The sequence below is a fragment of the Castor canadensis genome, chromosome 18, assembly GCF_047511655.1.
Source record: "Castor canadensis chromosome 18, mCasCan1.hap1v2, whole genome shotgun sequence".
In the NCBI taxonomy this organism is placed as follows: Eukaryota; Metazoa; Chordata; class Mammalia; order Rodentia; family Castoridae; genus Castor; species Castor canadensis.
Genome location: NC_133403.1, coordinates 3,956,829 through 3,972,269, shown reverse-complemented (window position 1 = coordinate 3,972,269; position 15,441 = coordinate 3,956,829). Strand labels below are relative to the sequence as shown.

The window sequence follows — 15,441 nt, the reverse complement described above, 5'->3', positions numbered from 1 at the left end:
GTCCATTTTCCTGTCCCCTGCTAGCCCTGCAGCGTGGGGCATGAGGGTTTGGTCACCCCACTGGACAGGTGGCCCTGCCTCAGGTGAGTGGGAAGGAAGCACCGCAGTCCTGTGAGTGGTGAAGTGAGCCACAGTGGGCGGTGGGCTGGTGATCTGGGCAGAGCCAATTCTCGGGGTTTCTCGTTGGACCCCCACACACAGTGCCAGGCCCTGTGTGGCCAGGGAGTGCTTGTTGGGGAGGTGGCCTGGCAGGCCTGTCCCCCTCACTGCCTGCCCTTCCATATCCTTAAGCTCAGACTGGAATGCACAGGTCCAAGCTTACCAGGCAAGCAGCTGGAAGCGCTGCAGCCCACGCCCTCCACCTGCCCTACCCAATTCACAGTGCACACCGCATGCCCACCTCTACCCCATGCCCACCTGACACTCCCACACCTGCCCACGCCCACAGTGACTGCTGACTGGCCACTTCTGTTCATGAGCTACAGTTGGAATGTTCCATTCCATGGGGGGCAGTGTGGGGCAGATGAGGACCTGTGTGCGAGCCCCAGAAAAGCATGCCCTAATGGAGCTGCCCCCATGTGGTCCATCAGCCCTTGCTTCCAGTGCCCTTCAGAGCTGCTGCCTGAACTTCTGTTTTCCCTTCTCTGCCCTCTCAGTGTATGGGCTGCTTGTAGGAAAAGGAGTGGGGTCTCTGAGGTGGAAGTGAGGGTTTCTGAGCAGGGCTTTGGTTGCAGCTATGCTCTGAGCCTCAAGGGAAGTGAGCAGGAGAAATCTCCCTTCCAATTTCCCAGGTGAAGAAACTTGAGGTCCAGAGAGCACCTGTGACTTGTCCAGCTCTCAGGGTGGGGGTGGGCAGCCAAGTTACCCAGACCAGATTGTCACCCACCACAAAGCCCTCTGAGTTCTCATGTTCCAGGTGACTGACCCTTAGGCCACATAATAGCTTTAAAGTCCTGCTGGTCACAGTCCAGAACTCACCTACACTTCATGTGCTTGCCTCTTAGAAGGGGGAGGTGTTAGCACCTCGGGCCTTGGTGCCTCAGTGGAGGCAGGGGTGGGAGGCAGCTCTGGAATGGGGAGGCTGGAAGCACTGCTGGCCAAGAAGTCACTCTGCCTTGGGAGGTGAGACAATAGTGACTTCCAGGGTTCTCTTCCCTCCATCCTGCAGTTCTGGGCTGGTTCCTGGGGCACAGATAAGTTTGTTCTGCTCCCTGAGCACCTTTTGGTACCAAACTATGCTGTTTGCTGGGGAAGTCTGACACCCTTGTCTCGTGTCCCATTTTAGGAGAGAACAGTGATCAAAGACAATGACCTCCTGCCATCCCTGCTCTCACTGCTGGCAAGCACATGTTGAGTGCCCCCACAGGGCAGTATGTAGCGTAGCGTCTCTGCAGGGAGGAGCAGCCGGGTCTGGGTAGGCCTGTCTGGCTGTGGCAAGGAGGCCTGATGGGGCCCTCAAGGTGTTGTGGGAGGATGAAATGGATTGTTCCCGCAGGTTTGGGCCAAGCTGGGTTTGTGGGCTGACACCTTTTTGACATGTTCCAGGCTGCTGTAGTTAGTGTCCCACTAGGTAGGACAGTACGAAAAACTTGGCAGGAGGCCGGGACGCTTGCATTCCCCCCACCCCCATCCCACAAGGCCATGCTTGCCTCCCTAGGAGTCTTGGGGGTGAGCCAGCAATGAACTCCTCGCCTGCGCTTGACAGAGCAGAGAAAGAGCCCTGTAGAGCTCGATAACAGCTTGCCACTGCCCATCGTCCCCCTGGGCCTGTTCCCCTGGCCATTGCAGAGGGTGGGTGTGAGCGCTGCGTGGAATGATCGGAGTCTAGATGGATGGAAGTGTTAGTGGGAGGCTCGCATGAGCCTGAGGCAGAAGCCGCAGCCATGGAGCCCTGGGCCTGGCCCAGGCAGGGCTCCCTGTCTGCTGATCTCCTGGTGCTGAGGGAGGAGGTTCTCACACATCTGTTGCTGGGTGAGGCTCAGTGGGTGGGTTTGCTCCCACTGGGCCCACTCCACAGTGAGCTGTCCCTGCCACTCAGAAGAGGGTCCTGGGGACACAAGCTTGCTGGAAGGGTCTCGAGTGAGCCAAGCCTCACCATTTCCTCGGTCAGGGAAAAGTCTGTGCTTACTCAGGTCCAGGCCTTGGTTGCCTTGTCCTGGCTCTCAGAGGCCACTAGTGTACCTGAGAGTCAATGGCTCTTGCAGCAGGTGCTGAGGTGGGTTTTCATCTCCATAACTGAGGTGGGTTTGCACACATTCATCCTTATATGGAGAGTGATATCTGACTTGGGGCTTCTTGCTCTGTGTGTTGACCATACCCTGTGGTCCTTGCCTGGATCTGTTCTCTGCCTTAGGCAGCAGCTCTCGGGTGCTGCCCCCTTCTAAGGGCTGTGGTTGAGACTGGAGGCCAAGTGGAGCAGGCTCCCTCAGCCCAGGTCAGGCCGCCTCCTCCCAGGGACCTTGAAGGCCTTGACTGCTCTGCTTTCCCTGGGTTGAGATGGCAACAGTGTGGAATGTTTGCTCTTCTCTCCCTGTTGTCTGTGCAATGGGAAGGCTTTGTCAGGGTGAGAGGGTGAGCGAGCAGGTGAGCCAGGCAGGGCCTGCAGATAGCCTGAGTGGGGCCAAGCCAAAGTACCTTTCTTTTTTTTTTTTTTTTTTTTTGCCATAATGAGGTTTGAACTCAGGGCATTAGGCTTGCTAGATAGTCACTCTACCCTTTGACCCATATCCTCAGGCGCCAAAGTGCCTTTCTGAAGGAAAGATGGACAGAACAGGGTGGAATGGTTTGGGCTTCAGTCCTGGCCACATCCCAGCTGCAGGCACACAGCTTTTGAAGAGGCCTGGAGGGGTCAGAGCCAGGTACTGGGGACCCCAGGACCAGGGGGAAGAAGGAGGGAGCTGTAGACTTGACACCCTGGTTCATGCTGCTGGGCCTCACTTGCCTGACTGCCCACCCCTCTCATTCCTCAAATGCTACTTTGTAACCTGAATTGAAAATGGGTCAGGGCCCTGTGAGGGAGGGGCCCCGGCCTGGAGCACAAGGCTCAGATTCCCACCTCGTGCTCTTGGAACCCAGTGGTGCCTGGAAGCCCCAGCAGGGTCTGGACCCATCCCTAACACGGCTGGCTGGGGTGCACACCCCAGGACCTCCCCCACCTGCTGCATGCCCAGCCGGGCGAAAGGGAGTGGGTGATCCAGACAGGTACTCAAGCCAGGGGGACAGAGCAAGCCAAGTGCAGGGGCTTCTGCCCGACTTCAAGCCTGATTGGTGACCTGAGCAAGAGAACTGAGCAGGTGTGACGAGTACCTGTCTGTCTGCAATAGCCCTGACCCTCTAACCCGTGTCCTGTGAGCGGAGGCTGGAAGCGCCAGCAGCGCCCCTGGAGCAGTGACGGCGCAGGAGATCCTCTGGCGCTGGCGCGGGGGAAGGGGAGGAAGGAGAAAAAACAAAGGCAAGCAAGCGTGCAGAGCCTTGCGCCGCCCTCCCTGTGCCTGCCCACGATGTGTCAGTCAGAGGCACGGCGAGGACCAGAGCTGCAAGCAGCAGCGAAATGGTGAGATGCTGCCCGCTGCGTCCTAACCCTAACCCTGCTGTGCCCCGCCACAACCTCAGGAAGGTCAGAGTTCATGTCTGGTGGCCCTCCAGTGGAGGTGGCAGCCAGAGGACACGGGGTGAGCCCCCGCGGCTGGAGGGCCACCGGGCGGGGGGGGGGGGGACCTGAGTAGGAGAGCCCGCTTCAGGTACCTGCGGATCCCAGTGGGAAGGGGGGAGGCCGCCCTTGGCCTCCGCCCTACGGCCTTGGTCCTCAGGATGGGCAACTAGGTACCCTCCCCCTACTCCTGCCCCTGGCACCTGGGAGAGGGGCTTCCCTGCCGCTCCTCCGATTGGTCTCTGCTCTTCTGCAGTGAGCAGGGCGGGGAATCCTGCAGGACAGCAGTGATTTGTCTTTGCTTCCCCCTGCCACCTCCCCGGGCCTTTTAAAGACAGAATGGCAGGGTGAGAGGGAAGGAAGCACGCAGTGGGGAGGCAGCCGCCTGGAGCTGAGAGTGCTGCTACCTGTCACTAAGGGGTCGTGGGCTGCCGCTGGCCCCTCTCGCCTCTGGTCGGGTGCCCTTTGTTCCTTGGTTTGCTCGGCACCTGGGAGACTGAGGACTCACTTCTCTTGAGAGCACACAGCCCCATGTGGTCATTCTGCGGATGAGGAAACTTGGCCTGGGGACAGTCTCAGTAGGTGCAGTGTGGCCTTCTGAGGCTGCGTGGATGTCTGGGCATGTGACAGGGACTTCATTGTGGTCAGGAGCCCACAGTGCTGTAGATTCGTGAAGCTGCTGGAGCGGGGAGGGGCCTGAGAGCTGGGGGAGGTTCTCCCCACACCCGCGGATGGGTTTTGGGGGGCCTGGCCTGCTGTAGAGGACGGACTGTGCAGGTGGCAGAGCTGCAGCATTACAGGTGCGTGCACGCATGTGTGGACACGCACATGTACGCAGTTCCTTCTCCATGGATTCTGTGTCGTCCAGTCCTTTACTTGAGTAGATAAGGCAGCAAGAGGCATGACAGTGAAAGACTCAGCAGGGTTCCCTAGCCGACCAGGTCATAGTGCTGATGACTCAGTCTCCCTGATGCCTGGGCAGGCAGAGCTGTCCCTGGCCCCCACCCTCTCTGATTGTGGGAAGCTGGGGGTGCAAGACAGGCCCTCCAGCCCACTTGTCCCATTCTTCACCCTCACTGGGGCCACTGCCATGCTCAGAAGCCACTCCCTCTGAGAGGTGCCTAGAAATGGGCCTGACCCTCCTCCGTCCTGCTGCCCCATTCCCAGACCCCCTCAGCCTCAGCAGGTGGGCGAGACTGGGAAGCGTCTGTCAGGCAGCCTAGCCTCTGACTTAGAACCAGTGTGGGGAGGGAGCACGGCAGTGCTGTGGACTTCTGCGCTGCCCTGGAGAGGCAGCTTGCTGAGGGTGGGACAGGAATGGCAGTGGCCAAGAGAGGGTGCTCCTGGGTCCTTTGGAGACCCGGGTACTGACCTTGGCCTTGCGGACATGTGTCCTGCAGGTTGCACTTCCCCCAGCTGGCCCTACGGCGGAGGCTGGGCCAGCTGAGCTGCATGTCCAGGCCAGCACTGAAACTGCGCTCCTGGCCCCTGACCTTTCTCTACTACCTCTTGCCCTTCGGCGCCCTCAGGCCACTCAGCCGGGTGGGATGGAGGCCTGTGAGCAGGGTAAGTGCTTGAAGGCTGGGCAGCCCGGGTGCTATGGGCTGTCAGAGGTGGTGGCTGCACCTGCCGGTGGCTCAATATGGGAAGGTCATTGGTTGGGCAGGCCAGGGCATTGGCTGAGAAGAGAAGGCCAGGTTAGTTGGTGGTGGTGTGGGCTGCAGAAAAGTGACTGTGCACTGCCTCACTAGGGCCACTGGGGGCTCTGGTTGTGGAAAGAAGTGAGCAGTCAGAAAATGGTGTCTCTCTTTGACTTTCTGTGTTCAGAAGAGAGCTTAGAGGCAATTTTAAGAACTCAGATAAATTCCTGGACGGCAGAGGGTAGTTGGAAGACAAAGACCAGTCTGAGGACACGCTTGTGGACCTGGGGGCTGTCCAGATGGCTGTCCAGGCAGGACCTGGCTAGTGAGTCCCTCTCTGGACGGTTCTCTTGCTCTCAGCTTTTAGCAGGCCAGCTGCAGGGAGGAAGCCGAGCGGGCACCGCGAGCACAAGGGCACTAAGATGCCAGGTCCAGCCTGTGCCTGAGCACTTGGCAGCCCTGGGCCACTCCAGTGGCTGGGCCTCAGCCAGAAACAGAGCCACTCACTCAGTACCTTGAAGAGGTGTTACAAGCTGTGAAGTGACACAGCAACACAAGTCAGAGGCGCTTCCTAGCAGGGCAGTGGCACCTGCTATTTAAGGGCTGTTGACCTTGGGTACTCCAGGCTGGAGGGACAGCAGGGGCTCCATAGGACAGCCAGCTCTGAGGACAGCCTCGGGTGCAGGCACATTCACGGGTCAGCTGAGGCACAGAAGGCTTCTGAACACAAGGCCTGAGTGGGGCAGGTGCAGCCCAGCAGGCCGGGCTCTGAATGCTGCTAGACCCGCCAGGGCCTAAGATGCCCTAAGAGGAAGCGGCTCCCTGTGTGGAAGTGCTTCCTGTTCAGACGACAGGGCACTTCCGTGCTTTCTCGAGCGGTCTGGGATGTGGACGGCATACCCACACCTGCCGCAGTCTCGGGCTCACACTAGGTCCATTTCTGCCCCCACCTCCCGTTTTCAACAAGTGAGGCCGTGGCTGCTTACTCCCTTGGGCCAGGGCAGTTTTCTTTGCTTTTTGCCTGAAATGGTAAACCTGAGCTGTGCGCATCCAGGCCTGAGAGCGTATTTGGGAAGTGCAGTCTGCTTCCTCGTGAGACACAGCCACATCACAAAACCAGCCTGGGCCAGCGAGGCCTCCCTGGGGTCAGGGTCCCTCCTGTGGTGGGGTGGGCTGACGGCCGTGCTTGGGCTCTAGCAGCTGGGGCAGCGGGGCCAACTCAGTCCTGTGCCTTGCAGGTGGCACTGTATAAGTCGGTGCCGACGCGTTTGCTGTCACGGGCCTGGGGCCGTCTCAACCAGGTGGAGCTGCCGCACTGGCTGCGCAGGCCTGTCTACAGCCTGTACATCTGGACTTTCGGGGTGAACATGAAGGAGGCCGCGGTGGAGGACCTGCACCACTACCGGAACCTCAGCGAGTTCTTCCGGCGCAAGCTGAAGCCACAGGCCCGGCCCGTCTGCGGCCTGCACAGCGTGGTGAGGCCCGCCGCCCTTAGCGCGTTCCTTCTTCAGGAAACGGTTCCTGTTGGGTGTCGGGAGTCAGCCCCTGGCCCCTGTGGACAGTTCTCCCGGCGGTGCCCCATCTGCTCCAACAGCGACCCCAGGGGCGGGGCTCTGGCTGCTTGGTGATGGGGGCACCGCCCCTCCCTGGCAGCAAGCCCTCCTGTTCCCTCAGATCAGCCCATCAGATGGGAAGATCCTCAACTTTGGGCAGGTGAAGAACTGTGAGGTGGAGCAGGTAAAGGGGGTCACCTACTCCCTGGAGTCCTTCCTGGGCCCTCGAACCAACGCAGAGGACCTGCCCTTCCCCCCAGGTGGGTCACTGCCTCACCCTGGGTGGGCAGGGGAGATGCCAGAGGCTGAGGAAGAGGGCGTGGGGCAGGTGGCAGCGTCAGGCCTTGCCCAGAGCTGTGTCCAGGCTGCCTGTAGGGCACTCAGGCTGAGTGGCTCCTGGAGCTTGTGTGAGCCTGGCCGTCTTCTCTGCTCCACCCCACAGCCTCCTCTTGTGAGTCCTTCAGAAACCAGCTGGTCACCCGGGAAGGGAATGAGCTCTACCACTGTGTCATCTACCTGGCCCCTGGGGACTACCACTGCTTCCACTCCCCCACAGACTGGACCGTCTCCCGCCGGCGCCACTTCCCCGGTAGGCCCAGGCCTGTCCTGTGCTGGGAGTTACCTCCTTCGTGTTGTGACTGAGCCCCAAGCTGGGATCCCCAAGGCCAGGAGTTGACCGCCTTGGACTGGTTGAGGGTAGGGCGGGGGAGCTCGAAAACCTGTTCTGCACCTGGAATGGAACTGGGCTGTGAGTCCCTCTGGGTCATGGGCTGTCCTGGAGTGGACAGACCAGGTCTCAGGCAGGGAGTAGCACGTTTCTTGTCCCCACAGGCTCCCTGATGTCAGTGAACCCTGGCATGGCCCGCTGGATCAAAGAACTCTTCTGCCACAACGAGCGAGTGGTCCTGACAGGGGACTGGAAACATGGCTTCTTCTCACTGACGGCTGTGGGGGCCACCAACGTGGGCTCCATTCGGATCTACTTTGACCAGGTGAGCAGAGCCCACCCTGTCGGAGCCCTCAAGTCGGACTCTTGGGTCCACCGCCCTCTCTGCTATGCAGCCAGCCATTGGGCCTGTGCCCAGCAGCCGTCCTGAGGGACGCCCCTGCCTGCTTGGCCCCTCCCCCTCCCGCCTGCTTTGCTGCCACTCAGCTCTGCAGGTGGCTGGGACGGATGAGGGGATTAGCCTTCCAGCCTGGCACTTGCCTTCTGCCAGGAGTCATAGTTAAAGGTGAGTGAGGAGGGGACAGGAATTGAATCTGGGGCCAGCTGTGCTGGCTGGCTTTTTGAGTGTCAGTCTGTGACAGCTGCCAGTGCTGGGCCTTGCACCATTCACGCTGGGAAGACAGTGGGGACTGAGTTCCCCACGTCCCTCCTGGGCCCAGGTCACACAGGAATTGGGACTGTTGCTGTGATCTCAGAGAAGCTGCCCCCACCCCTACACTGTCCCTGCGTTGGACTGGGTGGTGCTGGGGGACGGGCAACACTGCAAACCCAGGTGGGGGTGAAACTGCAGTCCTCTTGATGTGTGCCTCCCCCCCCCCCCCAGGACCTGCATACGAACAGCCCGAGGTACAGCAAGGGCTCCTACAACGACTTCAGCTTTGTGACACTTGCCAACAAAGAGGGTGTCCCCATGCGCAAGGGCGAGCACCTGGGCGAGTTCAACCTGGGCTCCACCATCGTGCTCATCTTCGAGGCACCCCAGGACTTCAAGTTCAGGCTGAAGCCGGGGCAGAAGATCCGCTTCGGGGAGGCACTGGGCTCCCTCTAGGCCTCCGGGCTGCGGCCGAAGTCTCCATGCAGGAGGCAGGATCGCGGGGGCTAGAGGAGCCCGGGGCTGCCCGGGGGAGGCCGTGACCGCTCCCGCCTGCAGCGGTGCAGATGGGCGTTCTGGCTCCATCTCACCCTTTGAGAAAGAGCCCAGGGACAGGCAGGGTGGCCTCAGAATCGCTTTTGGATATTTTTATAAACTGGAGACCCCCCAAGCCCTGTAGATTGGTCTGGTATTCTTTGAAGGTGGCAAGTGCTGATGCGACATGACGCGACACGGCCTCTGGCCACCCCGTTGCTGGACCATTCGCTGTCGCCCTTTCTAATTTTTCTGGCCTCGCGCCCCTGCCTCCCCGCACGACACACAGGGTGAGGTGTCTCTTGGCACGGACTGTAGAGCAGGCCACACAACCATGACAGCCACTTTCTGTTCCCAAATTCACCTCCCCGTCGGTTGGAAAAGCGAAAACTTAACATTTGTGGCTGAACGTATGGCCCTGGGCTTCGCTAGCGTCTTCTGGGGATGGTGACTAATGACAGGGACCACTGCAGGGCCTGAAGAGTGGCCTTCCAGAGCTGGCAGTCCTCATGGCAGGCGAGAGCACTAGCTGACCCACGTGCTGAGGGCGAGTGAAGCGGGAGGCCGGCCCAGGGGAAGTAGGGGCGCAGGACCAGGTTTCATGCTGTGAATTTCTCCTGCGGGAGAAGTCATTGAACTTCCTCAACTGTATCAGTAGCACAGTATTTCGTATGAAAAGTGGGAGACTGCAGAACTATAATTCGTTTACTTGCAAGACATTTTGAAATAAAAAATACAACTCATGGTAGTTTTGTGTTCTGATCTCGGCGGCGGCCCGAAGGCTGCCTGTCCGCCTTGGCGCCCCGGTCAGCACAGAGCCGCCGCAGGGCCTGGACGCGGGTGATGCAGGCCCGAACGGGCTGGCGCTGGGCCTGGAGGTCCTGTGCGAGCCGCTGGATCTGCAGTTCCACCTGGGGTAGGGGAGGGGCAGGCCAAGTGAGAGGAAGCGGGTGGGGGTGGGGAGGCTTGATCCCTGGGTCTGGCCTGGGCCTCACCTCGTCCAGTTCTTTCTGCACCTGCTGCTCGGCATCCTGGTCCTCAGGCCTGGGCTCCTCCTGGCTCAGCTCCAGCCATCTACGCAGGCTGCTGGCTTGTCGCTGGCAGGACCTGGAGATGATGGGGACACCTGCTGCCTGCCAGGTTGGGCTCTTGGCAGAGCCTCAGGGAGCCCTAGCCACTCTGGCTTGGAGAAGCATATAAGCCAGTTGGATGCAGGGTCGGGGTGGAGAGAACGGACTGGAAGGGCCTCCTGGAGCTGCCCCGGCTTGGTAGCTCCACAGTGTTCCTCTCCCTGCCGCCCCCACCCTCCCCGGCACACAGCAACTCAGGTGGCCCTGGGGGAAAAGCCTCCAGACAAGCCTCTTCCCCTGCGCAGAGCTGCCAATCGGGACAGCTGTCCCTCCATCATCTCTGGGGCTGCTGTGTTGGTGATGCTCCCCAGGTGAGGCTAACATGGGCCTCCTAAGCAGGAGTGAGGGCTGCTGTGACCACACAGGGCGGAAGTGGAAGCGGAACCTCCTGCGCACAGGTCCCAGGCCCCCGCCAGGCCTCACCACAGGTTGTACTTGGTGCTCTGGTAGCGCTGTAACTGCTGCTGAATCCCCTCCAGCTCAGCCTCAAGCTCCGCTTGTCCTGGGGCAGCAGAATGAACTGGAATGTCACCATCTTCTCCCTGAGGGTGCAGGAGCCACCACACCACACTGCAAGCCCAGCTACTCACCTGCAGCTGCAGAGCCATGCTCAGGCCTGGTGCCCGTGAAGTCTCCAGGGAGGAGCAGATGGGGGTCAGAACCACCGGCTAGGGATGGGGGCGCCCGGAGCTTCGGCCCAGTGGCTGTGGGCTGCGCTGACACCTGCAAGGAGTGGGCGTGCCAGCCCCAGCAGCGGAGGGCTTTCTGAACCCGCCCTGGCCAGCTGGCGGAGGACGGTCACAGGGGAAAGCCCCACCAGCAGCCTTTCCCCCACTGTGCTCTGTGCTCTGAGTCAGTCACAGGCAACTCCTGTCCCGCCCACACCTGCAGGCCCTCTTCCTGTCTGTCCCCTTCTCTTCTGGGGCAGTGGACTTGCCCCTTCTGTCACTGCCCATGGCAGGGAGCAACGCCCTGCCACTAGACTCCAGCCACAGCACAGGGCCCAGCTCCTTCTCGACCACCCCCTCCCCGCCCACCCCTGCCTTGGGTGGCCTGGCCAGTGCCAATGCTGCTCCACTACTGAGCGCCTGGCCAGCTCTGCCTAGGCTCCTCTACACTAGCCTCCTCTGCTCTTCTAGGTGACCTCAGTGGGTCCCAGTGCCTTGACCTTCCCAATCTGGACCTCCAGCCCTGACTTCCAGGAAGGCCGGACTCTGCTGCGCTCTCAAACCCGCGTGTCAGAAGGAAGCAGCGCTTCCCAAGAGCAGACTGCACCCTGGATTCTTTCAAAGGAGTCATTCCTCCCCCGGTTACTCGGGCCAGAAACCCAAGGCCACTCTGGGGTCCGTCCTTCCCTCCCGTCTCCACACCCACCACGCCAAGTCCTGCCCTGTGTGCCTCCGAGAGAAGCCGTCTTGCCACAGTGAGTTTAGCCTGGACCACGTGGCTTGGCTGCCCAGCCGCCCAGCACCCTGGAGCCCACGTACGAGCAGACACAGTGGTGCCCCTGCCCTAGCCCCTCACCAACTTTCACACGGCCAGCCAACCCACGGGATCTGCGCCACTCCGTGGGTCTGTACACGTGGTGTCCTGCCGAGGAAAGAAGCTTCTCGAGGACGGGCCTCGGCAAGCTGTTCGCAGCCGAGCCCTGGGTCCTGCGAGCGAACGCACCTGCCATGTCCTCCCAGGCCAGGGTGCGGCAGACACAGTGTGGACAGTCATGGTGACAGTGCAAGGGCACGAGGACGAGCACTGAAAGCCAATGCAAAGCAGCAGAGCGGCGACAGGCGGTGTGGAGGACTCACCCTGGCCAGGCCTCCTGCCCCACGGGCCGTGAAGGAGGAGGGGGGCAGCAGCAGCTCCGGGCCAGGGGCGCTCGGGGCCCCAGACAGGAGGGGCCTCGGCAGGGAAGGGCCTGCTGGCCGGATGCCTCGGCCCCATTCCTGACACTTCTCCAGCCTGAGCGAGGGAAGGCAGGGGGCTGGTCAGGCCGTGCACCTTTTCTCCGTGTTTCTCTGGACTGAAGAACAGGGAAGAAGGGGGCCACCGAAACCCCCGGGACCACCGAAACCCCCGGGGCCACCGAAACCCCCGGGGCCACCAAAACAGGTCCACAAGCACACAACTCACCCCTGTCCTGGGAGGGGGCTATACCCCGGGGACCTCTGGCTCTGCGTGGACTCCAGCAGGAAGTGAGGGCGTCGTGGCTGCTTCCTTGCTGAGCGGGCAGCATTGCTGAGAAGAAACGGGGGCTGCAGGGGGCCCAAGACCTGTGCAGCGTCCCTCCCTTCAGATCTGACAGGGAGACGGCAGGCAAGGCTGTGGCCCAAGGTCAGCAAGCGTGTGGGCTTGGGCTGCAGACGCAGGAACCTGCGTGACACCTTCCTACTTCCCTTTCTCCCCACTGCTCAGAGGCCCATTTCCTCAGGAAAAGGGCTTTGGAAACCCTACTCCATTTCCCTGTGCCCTGGGAGGTCCTGGATCCTGCTGGAGAAGGGGGTCTGGGGCAGCTCAGCAGTGACAAGGCAGTGGCCGTCCAGTCCCGCCCCTCCCAGCGCTCAGCCTCCTCCCTCCTGAGGTGGTCCCGGCTTTTTTGCCCAGGTGGCTTTTTGCCCAGGTGGGGTGAGGACGAAGAGGGGGCAGCACAGGCCACTCACAGCTCCAGGAGGTAGGGCTCCCCGGCCGGCAGCACCAGGCTCCCCGGGGCTCCCTGAGGACGAGCTCGCCGCCTCTTGGTCTCCAGGGTGGCATCCCCAGCCCCAGCAGCATCGTGGTTGGGAAGGGGCCCCTCAAAGGTCACTCTCCTGGTAGGGGTGATGGGTGCTGGGGGCCGAGACTCCCTGCCCTGGCCCAGCGCCTTCTGCTTCCAGTGCTCAGCGCAGCGGCGGACTACATGGTGAAGACTGTGCACCGCCTGTAACACAGCTTCTCGTCAGCTCACGCCCTGCCCGCCCATGTCCCACAAGAAGGGACCCCGGCCCCGGCCTACCTGCATCTGCTGCTGGGCCTGCAGCTGCTGCCGGAAGGCCTTCAAGCTGGCCGCAAAGCGCAGGAGCCGCGTGGCGCCCTCCTGCAGGAGCTGCCGGTGGTAGAACTGCACAGCCCACTCCAGCCTCGCCTTCTTCCTCCTCCTCTCAAGCACGAAGCCCAGCCATGCCGTCCACGCCTCCAGGAAGGGTGGCAGGTGAGGCCTCACCTCTGCCATGACCCCCACGCCCTGGGGCAGGGGCTTCCCTCCCCGCACACAGGAGCGGCCAGATGAGGCACACTTACCCTTGCCTGTAGCGAGAACGCCCAGAACCACAGGGCCCGTGCTGTGCTCTGCTGCTCCTGCCTCCTGGCCGCCAGCTGTGGGCCAGAAAGAACAAGTCGGGAGCCCACCATGGCCACAGGTGCCCGGCTCATCACGCCCTAGCCAGGCTCCCCACCTCCCTCTGCTAGGAAGGACTGGGTGGCCCTGGTGGTGAGGTGCTCAGGGCACCCCTGGTCTGTGAATCAAAGGATGGGGAAGGGAACGAGTGGGGGTGGGAGAGCACAGGGAGCTGGGAGGGACCCGAGGACTTGTGGCTTCAGCTATCCAGAGGCCTGACCCCTCTGGCTTTTTATCAAGGCCTCACGGTTCACATTCATTTCTGGAATGTGACTGTCTAACATGACACTCGTTCTTGAAGAGACCAGGCTTCTCTGATGGTACATGCAAGGAAGATGATTTTGCCAAGAAATGACTGGAAGGTCACAGGGAGGCAGCCATGGGCCAGGGGTGACACCGAAGACTGAGCTAAAAGTGCGGCTCACGTCACCCACAGCCCGGGCCTCTGAGCCAGCGGGGTGGGGTGGGGAAGCGGGAAAGGTGGTGTGTCGGCTCCCACCTGTTGTCTCCACTGGCAGAAGCAGGTCCGGGTGAGTCTCTGCGCCAGGAGTTGGGTGCCCTGCCTCTGCAGGAGCTGGGGAGAGAGCAGGTGCACAGTCAGGGCCCATGCCTGCCCTGCCTCCCAGCCCAGGCAACGGACACATGGTGAACGAGGCTCCAGGCCCAAGTGAATGTCCTCCTGTCTCCAGGAGCTGTTCTGGGTAACACCAAAAACTCCTGCACAGGTGATAGGGGAAGGGGGTAATTCGCGGCTCTGCAGGTCCCCAGGTTTCTCTCCAGAGCCATCCTCCCCTGGGGGACCCAATTCGATGGTTGGCTACCCCAGACTTCACTAACATCCAGAGGCTCCTGCAGCAGGACCCCAAACCACCAGTACCCATGCAGCTGCCTTGAGTTCTGTGTGGAGATGCCTCCCCAAGAAGTGGTCTCCCGGCCCAGACACCCTGCCATGAGGAGGGAGCTTGGAGAGCTGCCACCTCTTGCCTCACCCTTTTCCTGACGCAGCCCAGATGGTGTGTCTTCCACCGCGTCACACCCTCCAGCAGCAGCCGCCGGCGGCGACACTGGGCTGCCCGCTCCAGCTGGGCCCTCTGCTGGGCGACCCTCTGGCTGCAATCCCGCCAGTGCCGAAACCAGGTCCGGAGACGACCTGAGGCAGGTACAAGCCAGGGTTTGCCTTTCTGTGGGAGCTGCAAAAGCAACTATGTCACAGAAGGCTCACAGAGTAGAGAAGGTTCTGTAGGGGAGTCGGGGTGTCTGTTCTGTGAGTAAAACCCCACACGTGGACCATGACCACTCTGCAGGGACAGGAAGCAGGCCTGCTAGGGCTTCCACTTGCTGCTATGTCCCCAAGGGCCCTCGCAGAGTCGCAGGCCTTGCCACAACTACCCCAGGAGTGACACAACCGTAGAGCCACAGAAGGTGCTACCAGGCATGTGGAAGGAAACCCTTGGTCTGGACTCAAAGCGTGAACAGAAGACAGCCTCTTCCTACCAAGGAGGAAGTCGAGGCTCGGTCAGGGAGGGCAAGTCAGCTAAGGCATGATTCACACTTCCCCTCTGCGGGGCGCTGAGCTGCTGGGACACGGGTCCCCGCTGGCCTCCCACGTCTGTGCATCGTACACGGACTGTATTTCCAAGGATGAGAAATGGAAGGGCCTTCCCGAGGCCAGCGGAGCAAGGCTCTGGTGTCTGCACACCCCAGGGCCCAGGCATGCAAGGAGGCAGGGCCCTGACCCACCAGTGCTGACCCAGAGGGCCCTTCGCTCACATCAACCCCTCCCCATGCTCGGAGCCCCTCGGTCTCAGGCTGTGCTGTGCATTTTCATGCGAGCCGCGTGGGACTCGGCGGGGAACAGGACGTTATGCTCTGCCTGTGTGTCCCCTTCCCTGCCACTCACGTCCTTCCCAGCACCTGAGAACTCAGTGTGTTTGGCAGGAGGGTCGGCGCAGAAACAATGGGTTAAGATGATGTCGTTCTAGAGCAGGGTGAGGTCTGGTGTCCATGTGGGAAGAGGCCCAGAGACACAGGCAGCGGGCAGCCCGTGAGGATGGAGGCTGAGGTGGGGGCCGTGCGTGTGCACGAGGACGGCAAGCAGCCAGAAGCTGCAAGAGGCAGGCAGGCTTCCCGCCAGCGCCGGGAGAGTGCGCTTGTTTGAAGCCTCCCAGTCACGGGAGCCAGGGAACTGACACACAGGAGGAGACAGGCACCGTGAGGAGCGCAGAGAACCCCGGGCACTCAACACT

At 61.4% G+C, this 15,441-nt stretch overlaps 2 protein-coding genes across 21 annotated transcripts in view; one reads left to right on the top strand and one right to left on the bottom strand.

The window, feature by feature from the left end:
• Pisd (phosphatidylserine decarboxylase) overlaps positions 1-9,438 on the top strand; it is a 33,199-nt gene extending 23,761 nt beyond the window's left edge. For 2 of the 7 annotated variants that reach the window (XM_074061418.1, XM_074061420.1), the window contains 6 exons: positions 5,050-5,215; positions 6,528-6,764; positions 6,964-7,102; positions 7,285-7,431; positions 7,674-7,834; positions 8,393-9,438. In XM_074061418.1, the coding sequence (XP_073917519.1) occupies positions 5,050-5,215; positions 6,528-6,764; positions 6,964-7,102; positions 7,285-7,431; positions 7,674-7,834; positions 8,393-8,617 (1,075 nt within the window). In that variant the 3' untranslated portion in view covers positions 8,618-9,438. Of the gene's footprint in view, positions 1-126; positions 2,859-3,323; positions 3,672-3,758; positions 4,450-5,049; positions 5,216-6,527; positions 6,765-6,963; positions 7,103-7,284; positions 7,432-7,673; positions 7,835-8,392 lie in introns of those variants that run through there. The other 5 variants (XM_074061419.1, XM_020180196.2, XM_074061421.1 and 2 more) reach the window with 5 other exon arrangements.
• Sfi1 (SFI1 centrin binding protein) overlaps positions 9,436-15,441 on the bottom strand; it is a 75,395-nt gene continuing 69,389 nt past the window's right edge. For 9 of the 14 annotated variants that reach the window (XM_074061399.1, XM_074061400.1, XM_074061408.1 and 6 more), the window contains 10 exons: positions 14,185-14,385; positions 13,695-13,769; positions 12,815-13,173; positions 12,483-12,739; positions 11,956-12,060; positions 11,631-11,784; positions 10,416-10,548; positions 10,249-10,327; positions 9,691-9,802; positions 9,436-9,606 (listed from right to left, as the gene is read on the bottom strand). In XM_074061399.1, coding sequence (XP_073917500.1) covers positions 9,436-9,606; positions 9,691-9,802; positions 10,249-10,327; positions 10,416-10,548; positions 11,631-11,784; positions 11,956-12,060; positions 12,483-12,739; positions 12,815-13,173; positions 13,695-13,769; positions 14,185-14,385 — 1,646 coding nt within the window. Of the gene's footprint in view, positions 9,607-9,690; positions 9,803-10,248; positions 10,328-10,414; positions 11,785-11,955; positions 12,061-12,482; positions 12,740-12,814; positions 13,174-13,694; positions 13,770-14,184; positions 14,386-15,441 lie in introns of those variants that run through there. The other 5 variants (XM_074061403.1, XM_074061405.1, XR_012443589.1 and 2 more) reach the window with 4 other exon arrangements.